Source organism: Amblyraja radiata, chromosome 38 (assembly GCF_010909765.2).
Source record: "Amblyraja radiata isolate CabotCenter1 chromosome 38, sAmbRad1.1.pri, whole genome shotgun sequence".
Taxonomy (NCBI): domain Eukaryota; kingdom Metazoa; phylum Chordata; class Chondrichthyes; order Rajiformes; family Rajidae; genus Amblyraja; species Amblyraja radiata.
Genome location: NC_045993.1, coordinates 16,278,049 through 16,296,071, shown reverse-complemented (window position 1 = coordinate 16,296,071; position 18,023 = coordinate 16,278,049). Strand labels below are relative to the sequence as shown.

The window sequence follows — 18,023 nt, the reverse complement described above, 5'->3', positions numbered from 1 at the left end:
AGCTATATTAATAGCAAAAGGATTACGAGGGATAAAATTGGTCCATTAGAGAGTGGACAGCTATCTGCAGAGCCAAAAGAGATGGGGGAGATATTGAACAATTTCTTTTCTTCGGTATTCACCAAGGAGAAGGATATTTAATTATGTGAGGTAAGGGAAACAAGTAGAGTAGCTATGGAAACTATGAGATTCAAAGAAGAGGAAGTACTGACACTTTTGAGAAATATAAAAGTGGATAAGTCTCCAGGTCCGGACAGGATATTCCCTAGGACATTGAGGGAAGTTAGTGTAGAAATAGCAGGGGCTATGACAGAAATATTTCAAATGTCATTAGAAACGGGAATAGTGCCGGAGGATTGGCGTACTGCGCATGTTGTTCCATTGTTTAAAAAGGGGTCTAAGAGTAAACCTAGCAATTATAGACCTGTTAGTTTGACGTCAGTGGTGGGCAAATTAATGGAAAGGATACTTAGAGATAATATATATAAGCATCTGGATAAACAGGGTCTGATTAGGAACAGTCAACATGGATTTGTGCCTGGAAGGTCATGTTTGACTAATCTTCTTGAAATTGCTCGGGAAATTGATGAGGGTAAAGCAGTGGATGTTGTATATATGGACTTCAGTAAGGCCTTTGACAAGGTTCCTCATGGAAGGTTGGTTAAGAAGGTTCAATGGTTGGGTATTAATGGTGGAGTAGCAAAATGGATTCAACAGTGGCTGAATGGGAGATGCCAGAGAGTAATGGTGGATGGTTGTTTGTCAGGTTGGAGGCCAGTGACTAGTGGGGTGCCACAGGGATCTGTGTTGGGTCCACTGTTGTTTGTCATGTGCATCAATGATCTGGATGATGGTGTGGTAAATTGGATTAGTAAGTATGCAGATGATACTAAAATAGGTGGGGTTGTGGATAATGAAGTAGATTTTTCAAAGTCTACAGAGAGATTTATGCCAGTTGGAAGAGTGGGCTGAAAGATGGCAGATGGAGATTAATGCTGATAAGTGTGAGGTGCTACATCTTGGCAGGACAAATCAAAATAGGACGTACATGGTAAATGGTAGGGAATTGAAGAATGCAGGTGAACAGAGGGATCTGGGAATAACTGTGCACAGTTCCCTGAAAGTGGACTCTCATGTAGATAGGGTGGTAAAGAAAGCTTTTGGTGTGCTGGCCTTTATAAATCAGAGCATTGAGTATAGAAGTTGGGATGTAATGTTAAAATTGTACAAGGCATTGGTGAGGCCAATTCTGGAGTATGGTGTACAATTTTGGTCGCCTAATTATAGGAAGGATGTCAACAAAATAGAGAGAGTACAGAGGAGATTTACTAGAATGTTGCCTGGGTTTCAGCAACTAAGTTACAGAGAAAGGTTGAACAAGTTAGGGCTTTATTCTTTGGAGCGCAGAAGGTTAAGGGGGGACTTGATAGAGGTCTTTAAAATGATGAGAGGGATAGACAGAGTTGACGTGGATAAGCTTTTCCCACTGAGAGTAGGGAAGATTCAAACAAGGGGACATGACTTGAGAATTAAGGGAGAAGTTTAGGGGTAACATGAGGGGGAACTTCTTTACTCAGAGAGTGGTAGCGGTGTGGAATGAGCTTCCAGTGAAGGTGGTGGAGGCAGGTTCGTTGGTATCATTTAAAAATAAATTGGATAGTTATATGGACGGGAAAGGAATGGAGGGTTATGGTCTGAGTGCAGGTATATGGGACTAGGGGAGAATACGTGTTCGGCACGGACTAGAAGGGTCGAGATGGCCTGTTTCCGTGCTGTAATTGTTATATGGTTATATGGTTGTTTCACTGAGCTTCAGTTATGTGACAATAATAAACGGAACTCAGCTACACTATATCAACTTTCCTTCATCGTCACTGGTTCTAAGTCCTGGACCCTCCCCCCCAACAGCATGTGGGAATATCTTCCCCAGAAGGACTGGGGCAGAGTTGCCGCCAGAGACCGGGATTTGATCCTGACTGTGGGTGCTGTCTGTATGGAGTTTGTACGTTTCCCCCTGTGACTGCGTGGGTTTTCTCAGGGTGCTGTGGCTTCCTCCTGCACTCCAAAGATGTGTACAGGTTTGTAGGTTAATCGGCTGTTGTAAAATTGTTCCTAGTGTGTAGGATAGAACTTGTGTAGGGGTGATGGCTGGTCGGTGCGAACTCGGTAGACTGAAGCCTTGTATCTCTGAATTAAACGCCTGCTGTGGTTCAAGCAGCTGATTCACCACCACTAGGTGGAGCACCATCAGAGATGAGCAATTCATGCTGGTCTTGCCAGGAATGTGTAGATGCTACCAAATGGAGACACAAGGAACTACAGTTCACAAGCTCACTTTCAAAGGTTATAGGAGTAGAATTAGGCCATTCGGCCCATCGAGTCTACTCCACCATTCAATCATGGCTGATCTCTGCCTCCTAATCCCATGTTCCTGTCTTCTTGTCCTGTTTCCTGTCAATCTTGAGGAAAGATTGAAAAGACTAGGCTTGTATTCACTGGCGTTTAGAAGGATGAGGGGAGATCTTATAGAAACATATAAAATTATAAAAGGACTGAACAAGCTAGATGCAGGAAAAATGTTCTCAATGTTGGGTGAGTCCAGAACCAGGGGCCACAGTCTTAGAATAAAGGGGAGGTCATTTAAGACTGAGGTGAGAAAAAACTTTTTCACCCAGAGAGTTGTGAATTTATGGAATTCCCTGCCACAGAGGGCAGTGGAGGCCAAGTCACTGGATGGGTTTAAGAGAGAGTTAGATAGAGCTCTAGGGACTAGTGGAGTCAAGGGATATGGGGAGAAGGCAGGCACGGGTTATTGATAGGGGACGATCAGCCATGATCATATTGAATGGTGGTGCTGGCTCAAAGGACCGAATGGCCTCCTCCTGCACCTATTTTCTATGTTTCTATGTTTCTCACCCCCTTTCTCAAAGAGCGCCCTTCAATTCTGAGGCTATGACCTCTGGTCCGAGACTCTCCCACCAGTGGAAACATCCTCTCCACATCCACTCTATGCCTTTCATTATTCTGTAAGTTTCAATGAGGTCCCCCCTCAACCTTCTAAACTCCAGCATGTAGAGGCTCAGTGTTTTCAAGTGCTCATTATATGCTAACCCACTCATTCCTGGAATCATTCTTGTAAACCTCCTGTGGACCCTCTCCACAGCCAGCACATCCTTCCTCATATCTGGTGCCCGATTCTGCTCACGGTACTCCAAATGCAGCCTGACCAGCGCCTGTTGTTGGAATCTTGAACAAAACACAATGTGTCAGCAGAACTCAGCGGGTCAGGCAGCATCTGTGGAGGTGACGTAATGGAAAGGTGACGTATCGGGGCCGGACCCTTCTTCACACTGATTGTCGTTGAGAGGGCGGTGGGGGAGGAAGAGAAAGCTGGTGAAGAGAGGTGGGGGGTGGGACAAAGCCTGGCAAGTGATAGGTGGATATGGATGAGAGATGGGTGGAGTAAGTGACAAAGGCTAGAGGCCGGAGGTCAGATAAGGAAAGAAGTGGAGGAGTTAAATGTAAAACTGGAGGGAGGTATACAGGTGGAATGGGACAGTGAGGAAAAAGAGGGGGATAAAAGGGAAGGGAGAGACTCGGGGATGGGAGATTGATGATTGGAAGAGGGGAAAAGAGCAGGGTGACAGGGAAGGTGGGAGATAGTGGGAGATATGGGTGCAGAGCAGGGCGTAGGTGTGGGTATGTACAGGGAAGTGAGAGGGGTAGGGTGGACTGTTGGACTGTAAGCTATAAAAGAAGAATATGAGTTTGTGTGTGGCCTCATTCTGGCAATAAAGAGACCCAGGATAGAAAGATCAATATGGGAACGGGAACGGGAGTTAAAATGTTTGGACTAGTACAGATGGGACTTGGTCGCCGTGGGTAAGTTGAGCTTAAGGACCTGTTTCCACCCTGCATGCCTATGAAATGAGGTTAGAGGAGGTGCAAGTGACCCCCTGTCTAACCTGGAAAGACTGGTGTGGTCCATCGGTGAATATGAGGGAAGAAACATAGAAACATAGAAAATAGGTGCAGGAGGAGGCCATTCGGCCCTTCGAGCCAGCACCGCCATTCAATATGATCATGGCTGATCGTCCCCTATCAATAGCCCGTGCCTGCCTTCTCCCCATATCCCTTGACTCCACTAGCCCCTAGAGCTCTATCTAACTCTCATAAATCCATCCAGTGACTTGGCCTCCACTGCCCTCTGTGGCAGGGAATTCCATAAATTCACAACTCTCTGGGTGAAAACTTTTTTCTCTCCTCAGTCTTAAATGATCTCCCCTTTATTCTAAGACTGTGGCCCCTGGTTCTGGACTTGCCCAACATTGGGAACATTTTTCCTGCATCTAGCTTGTCCAGTCCTTTTATAATTTTATATGTTTCTATATGATCTCCCCTCATCCTTCTAAACTCCAGAGAATACAAGCCTAGTCTTTTCAATCTTTCCTCATATGACAGTCCCGCCATCCCAGGGATCAATCTCGTGAACCTACGCTGCACTGCCTCAATCACAAGGATGTCCTTCCTCAAATTAGGAGACCAAAACTGTACACAATACTCCAGATGTGGTCTCACCAGAGCCCTATACAACTGCAGAAGAACCTCTTTACTCCTATACTGAAATCCTCTTGTTATGAAGGCCAACATTCCATTAGCTTTCTTTAGCTTTCAAGAGGTATACAGGTGGACACAAAATGCTTGAGTAACTCAGCGGGACGGGACGGGACGGGCAGCATCTCTGGATAGAAGATCGGTGATGTTTCTGGTCGAGACCCTTCTCCAGGTGTAACTCTGCAACTCTTCAGGTCTTAGAGTTGCAGAGAAAGTGCCTGGGAAAGGGGTGGATGGATTTTTGATGCATAGAATGTCATGCTTTTTAGAAGATGCTTTGCGATGACAGAGGCTTTAGTCCCCCTGTTCTCGGTGGCCTTTTGAACGGCTTTAGTTCATTGTTGGCCATTCATTGAACATTCAAATGAAGGAGCGAATCTCATTGCGGAAGATCAGTGTAAGGTCACTGGCATGGGTGCCGGGGGTCTGATGGGCTTTTGGTGGGTGTCGGACACAACGCCGAGAACAAACAGGGGGACACGGACAGGGGGGGCCGCCGAGAACAGGGGGACTCGTAGAGGAGGCGCCAAGAACAAAGACTGAATTAAATATTTTGTAACTTTGTCGGTACCCTGTATTTAGTTTAGTTTAGAGATACAGCACAGAAACAGGCCCTTCGGCCCACCGAATCCACACCGACCAGCGATCATCGCACATTAACACTATCCTATAAACCTGTAGGAAGGAACTGCAGATGCTGGTTTGAACCAAAGATAGACACAAAATGCTGGAGTAACTCATCGGGACAGGCAGCATCTCTGGAGAGAAGGAATGGGTGACATTTCTGGTCGAGACCCTTCTTCAGACAAGGAATGGTTGATGTTTCGGCGCTTCACCCATTCCTTCTCTCCAAAGATGCTGCCTGTCCCGCTGAGTTACTCCAGCTTTTTGTGTCTGTCTAACCTATAAACCTGTACGTCTTTGGAGTGTGGGAGGAAACCGAAGTTCTCGGAGAAAACCCACGCAGGTCACGGGGAGAACGTACAAACTCCGTGCAGACAGCGCCCGTAGTCGGGATCGGACCCGGGTCTCTGGTGCTGTGAGGCAGCAACTCTACCGCTGTGCCACCGTGCTGCCCACGAGGCAACTCTTTGCATTACATGTGTGCAGAACAAAGATGTCACATGTGATAATAAAGTATCATTCATTCATTCATTCATTCATTCATTCATTCATTCATTCATTCCTTCAGCTCAAGTCTTACTCGCGACACGTGTGGTACCTTACAGCCCTTGGAATTCATCGAATCAATGGTCCGTTTGATCACGGGGTTCTGGGGTTCCTCCAGCTCCACCTGGGTCCTGACGTTGTGCTCAAAGTACGGACCCATCAGAAAGTAGTTGTCATTCCATTCATCTGTTGTAACCTTCGCCTTCGTTTGAATCACGGTGTAGATACCTCCAACTGGAGAGAGGGAGAGAGGGAAGGGGAGGGGGCGAGGAAGAGAGAGAGGGAGAAGGAGAGGGAGGGAGAGAGATAGAGAGGGAGAGAGGGGGAGAGAGAGAGGGAGAGGGGGAGAGAGAGGGGGAGAGGGGGAGAGGGAGAGAGGGAGGCGGAGAAGGAGGGAGAGGGAGAGAGAAGGGAAGGGGAGGGAGAGAGTGAGGGGGATAGGGAGGGGGAGAGGGAGGGAGAGAGGGAGGGGGAGGGAGAAGGGAAGGAGAGGGGGAGAGGAAGGGTGGTTACATAGATTTGACTGCCCCACACCACCCCAGCCTCCCCCACCTGGTCTGCTGACCATTGCTGCTTCCTCTCCACCTCCCCTCCCTCTCTCCATCACTCCTGAGATGTCACCTGTACGGAGTCCCCTCTTCCCACCTCCCACTCCACCAGCAGCCCCACCTATGACTCTCCATACTGCTCAGGTCAAGATGATGCTGGACAGACTGAAGCCAGGGAAAGCAGTGGGGCCTGATGACACCAGCCCAAGGCTACTGAAGACTTGCTCTTCAGAGCTGTGTGGTATTCTAACACACTTGTTCAACCTGAGCTTGCGTCTACAGAAGGTCCCAAGGCTGTGGAAAACATCTTGCCTGGTACCTGTCCCAAAGAAGACCCATCCCACTCACCACAATGACTACAGACCAGTAGCGCTCACCTCACATATTATGAAGACATTTGAGAGACTTGTCCTCTTCTACATCAGGACTAGTGTGTCAACTCAAATGGATCCTTTACAGTTTGCATATCAGCCCAACATCAGTGTCGATGATGCCCTCATTTACATGCTGCAGAGGGCGTACACACATCTGGACATCCCTGATGCATCTGTAGTGATTACATTCTTTGACTTCTCAAGCGCCTTTAACACAATTCAGCCCCGACTGCTAGGGGAGAAGATGGAGAAGATGAAAGTGGATCCATCACTGGTACTGTGGTGTTTGGATTACCTTTCCCTCAGACCACAGTACGTGCGGCTACAGAACAATGTCTCAAGCACCATCTTGAGCAGCACAGGGGCTCCACAAGGAACTGTGCTGGCTCCGTTCCTGTTCACCATCTACACAGCGGATTTCCAATACAACACCAACAGCTGCTTTTTGCAGAAATTTTCAGATGACACAGCTGTTGTCGGCCTCATCAAAGGGGGCAATGAGGAGGAGTATAGAGATACAATAAACAACTTTGTGGAGTGGAGTGCACACAATAACCTCCATCTCAACACCACAAAAACCAAGGAGATAGTTGTGGATTTCAGGAGGGGGAGGAGGAGGACTCAACCAACACCAATCACCATCAGGGGCACTGAGGTGGAGGTGGTCGCTAACCACAGGTACCTTGGTGTGCAGCTTGACAGTGAGCTGGACTGGAAGAGTCATATGGAGGCGGTGTACAGGAAGGGACAAAGTCGACTGTATTTCTTAAGGAGGCTGAGGTCATTTAACATCTGCCAACCCCTGCTGTGCAGTGTCTACCATTCAGTGGTGGCCAGTGCTCTGTTTTTTGCTGTGGCCTGTTGGGGAGAAGGCGCCCGCATAGCGGACAAAAACAGACTGGACAAGCTGATCAGGAAGGCCGGCTCAGTGGTCGGGGCTGAGCAACTAACGGTCCAGCAGGTGGCAGAGGCCAGAACTCTGAACAAACTGGGTTCAATAATGACCAACCCTACTCACCCACTCCATGCCCTGAAGGTGATCAAGAGCAGCATCTTCAGTCAGAGACTGATTGCACCAATGTGCAAAACTGAGAGATATAGGAAGTCTTGTATACCAGCTGCTATAAGGTTTTACAATGCACAAAAATAACTTTGCACTTTTTTAGTATTCATTCATTGTATTTTAACTTATTAAGTATGGAAGCTATCTGAGGAAATGTGTGGTGTTATGTCTGTCTTGAAGCTGTTGTGGCACTGTAATTTCCTGTAAAGGATTATTAAAGGATCTATTCCATGATCATATTGAATGGCGGTGCAGGCTCGAAGGGCCGATTGGCCTACTCCTGCACCTAATTTCTATGTTTCTATGTTTCTATCTATCTATCTATCTATCTATCTATTGCAATGGGCCAGTAATAGACACTCTACAACATACATAACAAGGGCTGATTTCTCTTTAAGAATCACAGCCCGTTCTGTGTTAAGACAATGAAGGGAACAGTCCGGCATATTAATGGGTGACGTTTCAGGTCGAGACCCTTCTTCAGACCCTTCCCGACCAGGCATATTAATGTTTCTGGATGTAAAAGTTTTAGACGTGACAGAGTGTTCAATGGTTCTTTATTGTCAAATGTGCCGAGATACAGTGAGATTCCTTTTCTGCATACAGTTCAGTAAAAGTATTACGATACATACGCACAATCTTAGTTCAGTACAAGTGTATGATCGTAGATATACAGCAATACTTATAGAGAACCTCTTGAAGGGCACGGTGGCGCAGCAGTAGAGTTGCTGCCTCACAGAGCCAGAGTCCCAGGTTCGATCCTGACTACGGGTGCTGTCTGTGTGGAGTTTGTACGTTCTCCCCGTCACCTACGTGGGTTTCTCCGGGGGTTCCCCCCCCCCACACAAAAACGCACAGGTTTGTAAGTTAAATGTACAAGAAGGAACTGCAGATGCTGGTTTAAACTGAAGATAGACACAAAAAGCTGGAGTAACTCAGCGGGACAGGTAGCATCTCTGGAGATAAGGAATGGGTGACGTTTCAGGTCGAGACCCTTCTTCAGACCCTTCCCGACCAGAAAAGTCACCCATTCCTTCTCTCCAGAGATGCTGCCTGTCCCGCTGTTACTTCAGCTTTTTGTGTCTATCGTCAGGTTTGTAGTTTGATTGGCTTGGCACAATTGTAAATTGTCCCTAGCACGAGTAGACTTGGTGGGTTGAAGGGTCTGTTTCCATGCTATATCTCTAAACTAAACTGAACTAAAACGAGGCCGTACTATCCTCTAATAATAATGTTCCTTCTTATCGACTCACACACAAGATTAGAAGTTGTTCAGCCAGAGTTGAACACACCTCGGCATCTGCACAATGGTGTCTGTCTTGTGCTACTTGTGTGTGGTGGTGGAAAGATTGGTGGAAACAGGGCCGCGACGTGAACGTTCTTTCCTTCACCACATAATGTTCCTGAACTAACCTATACAACCCTAACCTTCCCTCGACAACAGAACACACCTGCCCACCTCCTGCACTGTTCTGCAGAGGTTGCTGTTACTAATAATTAAGCTGCCCAGCAGGCCAGGTGACTCTGTGCTGGTCCCAGAAGGACAACCACAACCACTCATTACAATCCCCCTCTCTCTTAAACCTCTATTCACCAGTAACAATACACATTATTCACTTGATCCTGTATCAGTACACTGTACACAGCTGGATTGTGGATTGTAATCATGTATAGTCTTTCCGCTGACTGGAGCGTACACAATTACAAACTTGTCACTGTACCACGTGACAATAAACTCAACTACTTATATTTTTGAACAAATTACTTGATTTTTTTGCTCAGTTCATTCTTTTAGAATGTTATGTATAATTTATGTATCATGTGTTTTAGTGTGTGTGTGGTTCACAAGTTATAGGAGTGGAATTAGGCCATCGTGTCTACACCACCATTCAATCATGGCTGATCTCTGCATCCTAATCCCATTTTCCTGCCTTCTCCCCATAGCCCTTAACACCAGTTTAAATCCAGAATTTGCCTATCTCTGCCTTGAAAATATCCACTGACTTGGCCTCCACAGCCCTCTGTGGCAATGAGTTCCACAGATTAACTACCCTGTGACTAAAGAAGTTCCTCCTCACCTCCCTTCTAAAAGAGTGTGAGGCCTGTGGTGCCACTGCACACGTTCACTGTACTTGTGTATGTAACAATAAACTTATACTTGATCATATGGGCAGATGCTAGGAATAATTGAAGACAATCGCTTTGCTGGACTCTACAGAAGGCCACCCACGAGCATGAGAGGAACAAATAAGCACATTGCAGAAAGGTGTGAAAGAGCAGTAGACAATAGACAATAGGCACAGCTCCAGAGACCCAGGTTCGATCCTGACCTCGGGTGCTGTCCATGTGGAGTTGGAAACATTCTGGCTGTGACCGCGTGGGTTTCCTCTCGTGCTCCGGCTTCCTCCCACATCCTAAAGATGTGAAGGTTTGTAGGTTCATCGACCCTGTGTAAATTGTCCCTAGTGTGTAGGGAGTGGATGAGAGAGTGGGATAACATAGAACTATGTGTGAACGGGTGATCGATGGTCGGCGTGGGCCGAAAGGCCTGTTTCCATGCTGTATCTCTAAACTAATTTAAACTGAAACTAAAACAATAGGGTTACAATAAAATGGAGTATAGTAATGCCCCTGTCCCACTTAGGAAACCTGAACGGAAACCTCTGGAGACTTTGCGCCCCACCCAAGGTTTCCGTGCGGTTCCCGGAGGTTTTTGTCAGTCTCCCTAATGGTCGAAAGTGGTTTCAGACTGACAAAAACCTCCGGGAACCGCACGGAACCATTGGGTGGGGCCCAAAGTCTCCAGAGGTTTCCGTTCAGGTTTCCTAAGTGGGACAGGGGCATTACTCTCAATGGGTCAGGCAGCATCTGTGCCGAGAAAAGGACATTCAATGTTTCAAGTCGGGACCCTGACTCAGAGGGAAACAGTAAATGGGGACTTTAACTTTCCCAATATTGAGTGAGACTGTCCGACAGCAAGGGGTCAGTTTGGGTGGCATTTGTTAAGTGCATTCAAGATATATTTCAGACCAAAGGAGACAGATTAGTACATGATCTTCCTGTATATATGGAACTGGTGGAAATATGGTGGAAATATCGGTGGAGGAACATTGTTGGAACAGTAGGCATAATTCTGTAAGTTTCAAAGTAGTTTAATTTCGAGTCATAGTCATAGAGTGATACAGTGTGGAAACAGGCCCTTTGGCCCAACTTGCCCACCCCGCCCAACATGTCCCAGCTACACTAGTCCCACGTGCCTGCGTTTGCTCCATATCCCACCAAACTTGTCCTATCTATGTACCTGTCCAACTGTTTCTTAAACGTTGGGATAGTCCCAGCCTCAAGTACCTCCTCAGGCAGCTTGTTCCATACACCCACCACCCTTTGTGTGAAAAAGCTTAGTTTTAGTTCAGTTTAGAGATACAGCACTGAAACAGGCCTTTCAGCTGACCGAGTCTGCATCGACCAGCAACCATCCTATACACCAGCACTATCCTATACACTAGGGAGAATTTGCAACTATTACCAAAGCCAATTAACCTACAAACCTGGATTAACACAAAATGCTGGAGTAACTCAGCGGGACAGGCAGCATCTCTGGATAGAAGGAGTGGGTGATGTTTCTGGTCTAAATCCTTCTTCAGACTGACTCGAAACGTCACCGATTCCTTCTCTCCAGAGATGCTATCTGGCCCGCTGAGTTACTCCAGCATTTTGTGTCTATCTTTGGTTTAAACCAGCATCTGCAGTTCCTTCCTACACAACCTACAAACCTGTAAGTCTTTGTATGCAAAAGACATGTTTATCTGGCATGTTTGCAGATACATGTATCAACGTTGATTCACGAGATGACTTGCTGCACTAATGCTGCAGACCAACAATGCAGCAGTCCCAGAGCAGGAGTGGCTGCATGGGACCTGGGGCAGGGCAGCTGAGCGGGTAAAACCCAGCTACAAGTAGAAGGATTCAGAAGATGGGAAACTCAAGTTAAGTGAGTGTTTGAACTGCTTTGTGAGGCTTTGGGATGTTGGAACTAACGGCGATGGCTGAAGAATTACCTTTATATGGTAAAATCATTGATTAGTTTAGTGTAGAGATACAGCACAGAAACAGAGTCCGCACATTAACACTATCCTGCACATGCTCAATCCTTACAACGCCATGTACAACAGTGATCGCAACTTCTAATGAAGTGTGAATGGCCGTTGGCTCGCTAGAAGCTCATCTGACAGGTCTTGTTTTTGGTCCTGCTGGGGGTCCACAGCCCCGTCCTCACCTGGCAAACTAGGTGGGGAGACGGTTTAGTCGCCGACTATCTGACCATGGAGCAGGTAGCACGGGATTACATGGTACCTGTGGCGGGGGGAACCTGACCAGATCCTAGTGGATGCGAAAGTAAGATAACATGGAACTAGTGTGAACCAGTGATGGATGGTCAGCATGGATGGCGGGCTGAAGGGCCCATTTCCATGCTGTGTCTTTTAATCAATTCAATCAATCAATCAAGCACTACTTAGAGAGGATATTCTTGAGGGAACATCCAGTGAAGCAATGTGGGGAGAACTTGGAAATAAGATGGAGGTGATCACTTCAATTAGATTAGACCCTCCAATAGTCAGGGGGATTTAGAAGAGAAAATATGTGAGGAGATCACAGAGGGAGTAATTGGGTTGTGATAACGTGTAGGAAGGAACTGCAGATGCTGGTTTACACCGAAGATAGACATAAAATGCTGAAGTCCAGCATTTTGTAATAATAGGTGATTTTATCTTGATTTGACTGTGTCTGCCAGAGTGTAAGCGATTAGTTTAGTTTAGAGATACCATATAACCATATAACAATTACAGCACGGAAACAGGCCATCTCGGCCCTTCTAGTCCGTGCCGAACACTTATTCTCCCCTAGTCCCATCTACCTGCACTCAGACCATAACCCTCCATTCCTTTCCCGTCCATATACCTATCCAATTTATTTTTAAATGATAAAATCGAACCTGCCTCCTCCACTTCCACTGGAAGCTCATTCCACACAGCTACCTCTCTCTGAGTAAAGAAGTTCCCCCTCATGTTACCCCTAAACTTTTGTACCTTCATTCTCAAATCATGTCCTCTTGTTTGAATCTTCCCTACTCTCAATGGAAAAAGCTTATCCACGTCAACTCTGTCTATCCCTCTCATAATTTTAAAGACCTCTATCAAGTCCCCCCTTAACCTTCTGCGCTCCAAAGAATAAAGACAATTTTAACATTATATCCCAACTTCTATATTCAATGCTCTGATTTATAAAGGCCAGCACACCAAAAGCTTTCTTTACCACCCTATCTACATGAGATTCCACCTTCAGGGAACGCCTTCATACCTTGCGGGAACAGGAACCGAGTCCGCACCGACCAGTGATCCCCGCACATTAACACGATCCTACACACACTGGAGACATTTTACACTTATACCATGTACACAAACCCAAGCCAATTAACATACAAACCTGGACGTCTTTGGAGTGTGGGAGGAAGCCACAAGACAGTAACGGCCCTGTCCCACTTTCCCGAGTTACTCACAAACTTTCCCGAGTTTTCCCCTTGATTCGAACTCGGGGAATGTCGGGGAATGTCGGTAGCGAGCTCGTAGGAGTCCGTAGATGTTTCGTAGCGGCTCGTAATGCCAGCTGTAGGAATTCGGGGCATCAGGTAAGTCGGGACGTTTTTTCAACATGTTGAAAAATGTCCACGAGTTAAAAAAATAGCCCCGAGTTCCTACGAATGGCTATTACCGTAATTCTCCACATTCGAATCAAGGGGAAAACTCGGGAGAGTTGGTGAGTTACTCGGGAAAGAGCCTTAACTGTGTAACTGTGTTGCTGAATAACTCAGCAGGACCAGGCAGCATCTCTGGAGTGAAGAATGGGTGACATTTCGGGTCACCCTTCTTCAGACTGACGTCAGGGGGGAGGGAGATAGATAGATAAGGAAGTGTGAAGGTGTGAAAACAGGGCAAAGGGAATAGAGATCAAGGAAAATGTAGAATAGATCATTGTTAGCTGGGAGAAGGGAACAACAAAGCAAACTGAGATAAAATGTAGTCGGAGACAGTAAGACTGGTCGGAGAACTGGAAAGGGGAGGGATGGAGAGAGTGGGAATGCAAGGGCTACTTGAAGTTACCTTAGTTGTATCTTTGTTGACCAAGGTAAGGTACCAGGTGACTGGAGGGTGGAATGTTGTGCCTTTCTCTTCAAAGGACTGCAATCTAGGTGGAAGGGGTGGAACAGGTGGGGAAAGATGTGGTGGGAAAGGAGGGGGGGCTTGCTTTGTTAGTTGCCTAAAATTGGAGAATTCAATGCTCATACCATAAGCTGCCCAAGATGCTGTTCCTCCAGCTTGCGTGTGGCCTCACTCTGACAATGGAGGAGGCCCAGGACAGAAAGGTCCATATGGGAATGGGAAGGGAGTTAAAATGGTCGGCAATAGTCTCATGAATCGGACTAGAGGCCTGTGACTAGCGGTGTGCCTCACCACAGCTGTGTCCATAAGCTGTGTTTGTGGTTTATATCAACGATTTGGATGAGAACGTACAATACATGATTAGTAAGTTTGGAGACGACTGGAAAGGGGGTGGCATCGTAGAGAGCAAAGATGGTTATCAAAAATTGCAGCAGGGTCTTGATCGATTGGCCAGGTGGTCTGAGGAATGGTTAATTACATTTAATACAGATAAGTGCAAGGTGTTGCATTTTGGGAAGTCAAACTAGGGCTGGACCTACACAGTGAATGGTAGGGCCCTGGGGAGAGTTGTAGAGCAGAGGGATCTAGGAGTGCAGGTTCATCTATATAACTAAAAGTCTCATCTTGACCACTTCCTGTCTGCGCTGTATATTGATTTTAGAAAAAACGCTACCCTATATCGCTATGATTTTTGGCCCTTACCCACAGTCTTTCTCCGCTGAGGCAGCCCGGAGGATTTTTCCGATCGATGAAAAATAAAAACTTTATGAGTGTTTAAAATATTTTGAGATCAGCTGATTGGCCCGCTTCACCTGTCAATCACCATGATGAAGATAATGCCCCTTCCGGGGGGGGGGGGGGGGGGAGGGCAGGACTATAAAACCCCGGATGCCTGGGCGTGAGTCTGTTGCTCTGAAAGATCGCGAGGTAGAGGCCACAACTGTGATTCTAAGCTGTGATTCAACTGAACTGTGAGTCTGCAATGTACTTGCAATAAATGATTTGTTAGCCCTTAATGACAATGCAATGAGTTGTTTGGCCTGCCCTGCCTGTGCTTGAAACTGCAATGCATAATTGGAAATGAAATGACAATACCATGAATTCTTTGGCCTGCCCTGCCTGTGCTTGAAACTGCAATGCAAAATTGGAAATGAAATGACAATGCCATGAATTCTTTGGCCTACCCTGCCTGTGCTTGAAGCTGCAATGCAAAATTGGAAATGAAATGACAATGCCATGAGTTGTTTGGCCTGCCCTGCCTGTGCTTGAAACTGAAATGCAAAATTAGAAATGAAATGACTTCTTCTTCTGTCGTATGTCTTTTAGACCTGCTGCTCCGTTGAGGTGAGCCAAGCCAACGTGTCATCGTCCAGGTCAATCAGACCTCGTTCACCATTCGGTGGCCGGTGTTTGGGGCAACTGGTGACTATGTGCTTCACTGTCTGTGTTGGGTCCCCACACTCACAGGAGGAGCTGTCCACGAGGCCGCACCTCTTCATCGCTACTCCATAGCGTCTGACGCCTGTCCTCAAGCAGTTGAGAGTTGTCCACTGCTTTCGGGGCAGGTCCTGGCCAGGGACGTCCATGGGGTCATTGATGTAATGGTGTAGCCTAGATGGTTCCGCTGACTTCCACTGGTCTCTCCATCTCGCCTTGACCCAGGCGGCCTTGGAAGCGTCAGCCGGTGTTGTGCAGAGCAGCTCTTGGGCTTGCGTGGCAAAGGGGCGCCGTGACTTGAGGCGCGCTCGTCGTGGTGTCTCTGTGACGATCTGATGGAGGAGGTGGGATTTACTGGTCTGTGCCTTTCGAGAGAGGGCCAGCGTGGCTGCTTCTCGTCTGATGTTGGCTGGGGCGATGCCAGCGAGGACGGGCAGTTGGTTTACTGGGGTGGCTCGTAGGCATCCGGAGACAGTCCGCAGGGCGCTGTTGAGGGGAGCATCCAGCTTCTTGGCGTGAGGGCTACGGCACCAGACCGGAGTGCAGTACTCGGCGGCTGAGAACACCAGGGCCACTGTGGACATGCGCAGTGTCTTCGTCGTGGCTCCCCATGTGGTGCCGGATAGGCGGCATATCAGTGCGGCACGGGCACTTGTCTTTGCCTTGGCACCTTCCAGGTGTTGTTTGAACGACAACGTTCTGTCGAGCTTCACACCGAGGTACGTGGAGACGGGCTGGGACCGGGCGTTATCCACCATGACGTTCATCTCGCGGGTCACTTCCCTGTTGTTGAGGTGGAACATTGAAGATGTTGGCTTACCCATGCTGAGCTTAAAGCGCCAGTTCATCAGGTATGTTCATGTCTTCAGAGAGGCCCTCTTCTGCTGTTTCCCAGGATGGCTTACTGAGTAGGATGGCCAGGTCATCAGCATAGCCATACTTCATTGACTGGGTTGCAGGCAGGTCATGGATGTAGATGTTGAACAGCATTGGTGCCAACACTGAGCCCTGAGGGACGCTGTTCTTGCGTTTCCTCACCCATTGCTGGCGTATAGCCTGAAGCTGCCGTTGCTCAGCATCTCCATGATGAAGCTCACCATGTGCTTGTCTGGGATGGTTTCCAGAAGCTTCATGTGTAGTCCACGCAGCCAGAGAGTATCATATGCAGCTGTGAGGTCCAAGACGACAGCGCCAGCCTTCTCCCCTGCCTGGAAGCTGTCCTCTATGTCTTGGCACAGGAGGGTCACCTGGTCCGCCGTTGACCTACCGCTTCGGAAGCCAGCCTGTTCTTTGGGCAGCTGGGGGTCGATCACTGGATTGAGACGTGTGTGGAGGAGACGTTCCAGGATCTAGTATCGAACACACAGCAGTGAAATGGGTCGGTATCCCTTGGGGTCATCGCTAAGCATGTTTGGCTTCGGCAGAGCGATCACCTTGGCACGGCGCCAGATCTTTGGTTGCTTCAGGCAGCGGAAACACGTGGAGAGGAAGGGGCACAGCCAGTCAGTTGCCTTCTTGCCTTGGTGGATGCCGTCGGTGCCTGGTGCCTTGCCAGTTTTTAGCCGGCGGTGCCTGGTGCCTTGCTGGTTTTCAGCAGTCGGTGCCTGGTGCCTTGGTGGATGCCGGCGGTGCCTGGTGCCTTGCCGGTTTTCAGCAGTCGGCGCCTGGTGCCTTGCCGGTTTTCAGCCGTCGGTGCCTTGCCGGTTTTCAGCCGGCGGTGCCTGGTGCCTTGCCGGTTTTCAGCAGTCGGATGGCCTGCTCGATTTCTTGTGTTGTGAAATCGTGGGCTAGGTTGGAGTGGCAGCTCGGGGGCCTGTGCAGCTCGTGGACTCTCGCCGATGTTGTTCTGGTGAAGTCCTTGTCTGCGTTGGGGAAGCGGCCGTTGCTCAGCAGTAGCGACGTGATGGAATTTGCAGTGATGGGACATTGTGCTGGGGTTGTCGACCTGCCCATCAGCTTGTTCATGGTCTGCCACGCCTGACGGCTGGAGTGTGTGAAATCAATTGATTCCACTGTCTCCATCCATCTTTGCCTGTGTTTCTCATTTAGTCTGCAGATTAGGTCGTTTATTGCTTTGTCCCTGTCTTCACTGGTTGTGTGTGGGCGCGAAGTAGGTCTTCACATTCGTCATCCCAGCAGGGAACATAGGCTTTACGTACACCACGGGCGGGGGATGCGGCCAGCAGCATCTCGCAGTACGAGTCGTAGGCGTTGTTCAGGTTGGTGGGGCATGGGTGTGGGAGGCCAGCGGCTGCCTTATTCACTTGTTGTGTGAAGCCTACCCAGTTTGCTTTCCGGAAGTTCCACGTCTTGACGTCTTTCCCTTCCACGGGCTGGACCAGAGATGGAATGGTTATGAGCGATGGTCGATGGTGTGACCGGGGAAACCTGTCCAGGATGCGTCTTACTGGGAGCGGTTCGTTGTTGCGACATTTTGCGAAGGCCTGGTCCGGGTTGGTGGTGCTGTTCCAGCGTGCAGTGTAGAAAGTGCATGGCTCCTTTGGGTCGTATAGGAGTGTTGCATCGGCGGTCGAGGCCCATTCTGCCAGGATGTCGCCGTCAGCTTTGGAGCTGCTGTATGCCCAGTCTGTATGATGGC

The 18,023-nt window shown here is 48.2% G+C and overlaps 1 protein-coding gene across 1 annotated transcript in view; it reads right to left on the bottom strand.

The window, feature by feature from the left end:
- Positions 1-17,389, bottom strand: part of LOC116966823 (glycogen [starch] synthase, muscle-like) — a 185,169-nt gene extending 167,780 nt beyond the window's left edge. The window contains exons 1-5 of the mRNA XM_033013163.1: positions 17,146-17,389; positions 16,858-17,063; positions 16,463-16,773; positions 16,077-16,207; positions 5,837-6,018 (exon numbers count right to left, since the gene is read on the bottom strand). Coding sequence (XP_032869054.1) covers positions 5,837-6,018; positions 16,077-16,207; positions 16,463-16,773; positions 16,858-17,063; positions 17,146-17,389 — 1,074 coding nt within the window. The remainder of the gene's footprint in view (positions 1-5,836; positions 6,019-16,076; positions 16,208-16,462; positions 16,774-16,857; positions 17,064-17,145) is intronic.
- Positions 17,390-18,023: the final 634 nt, after the last annotated feature.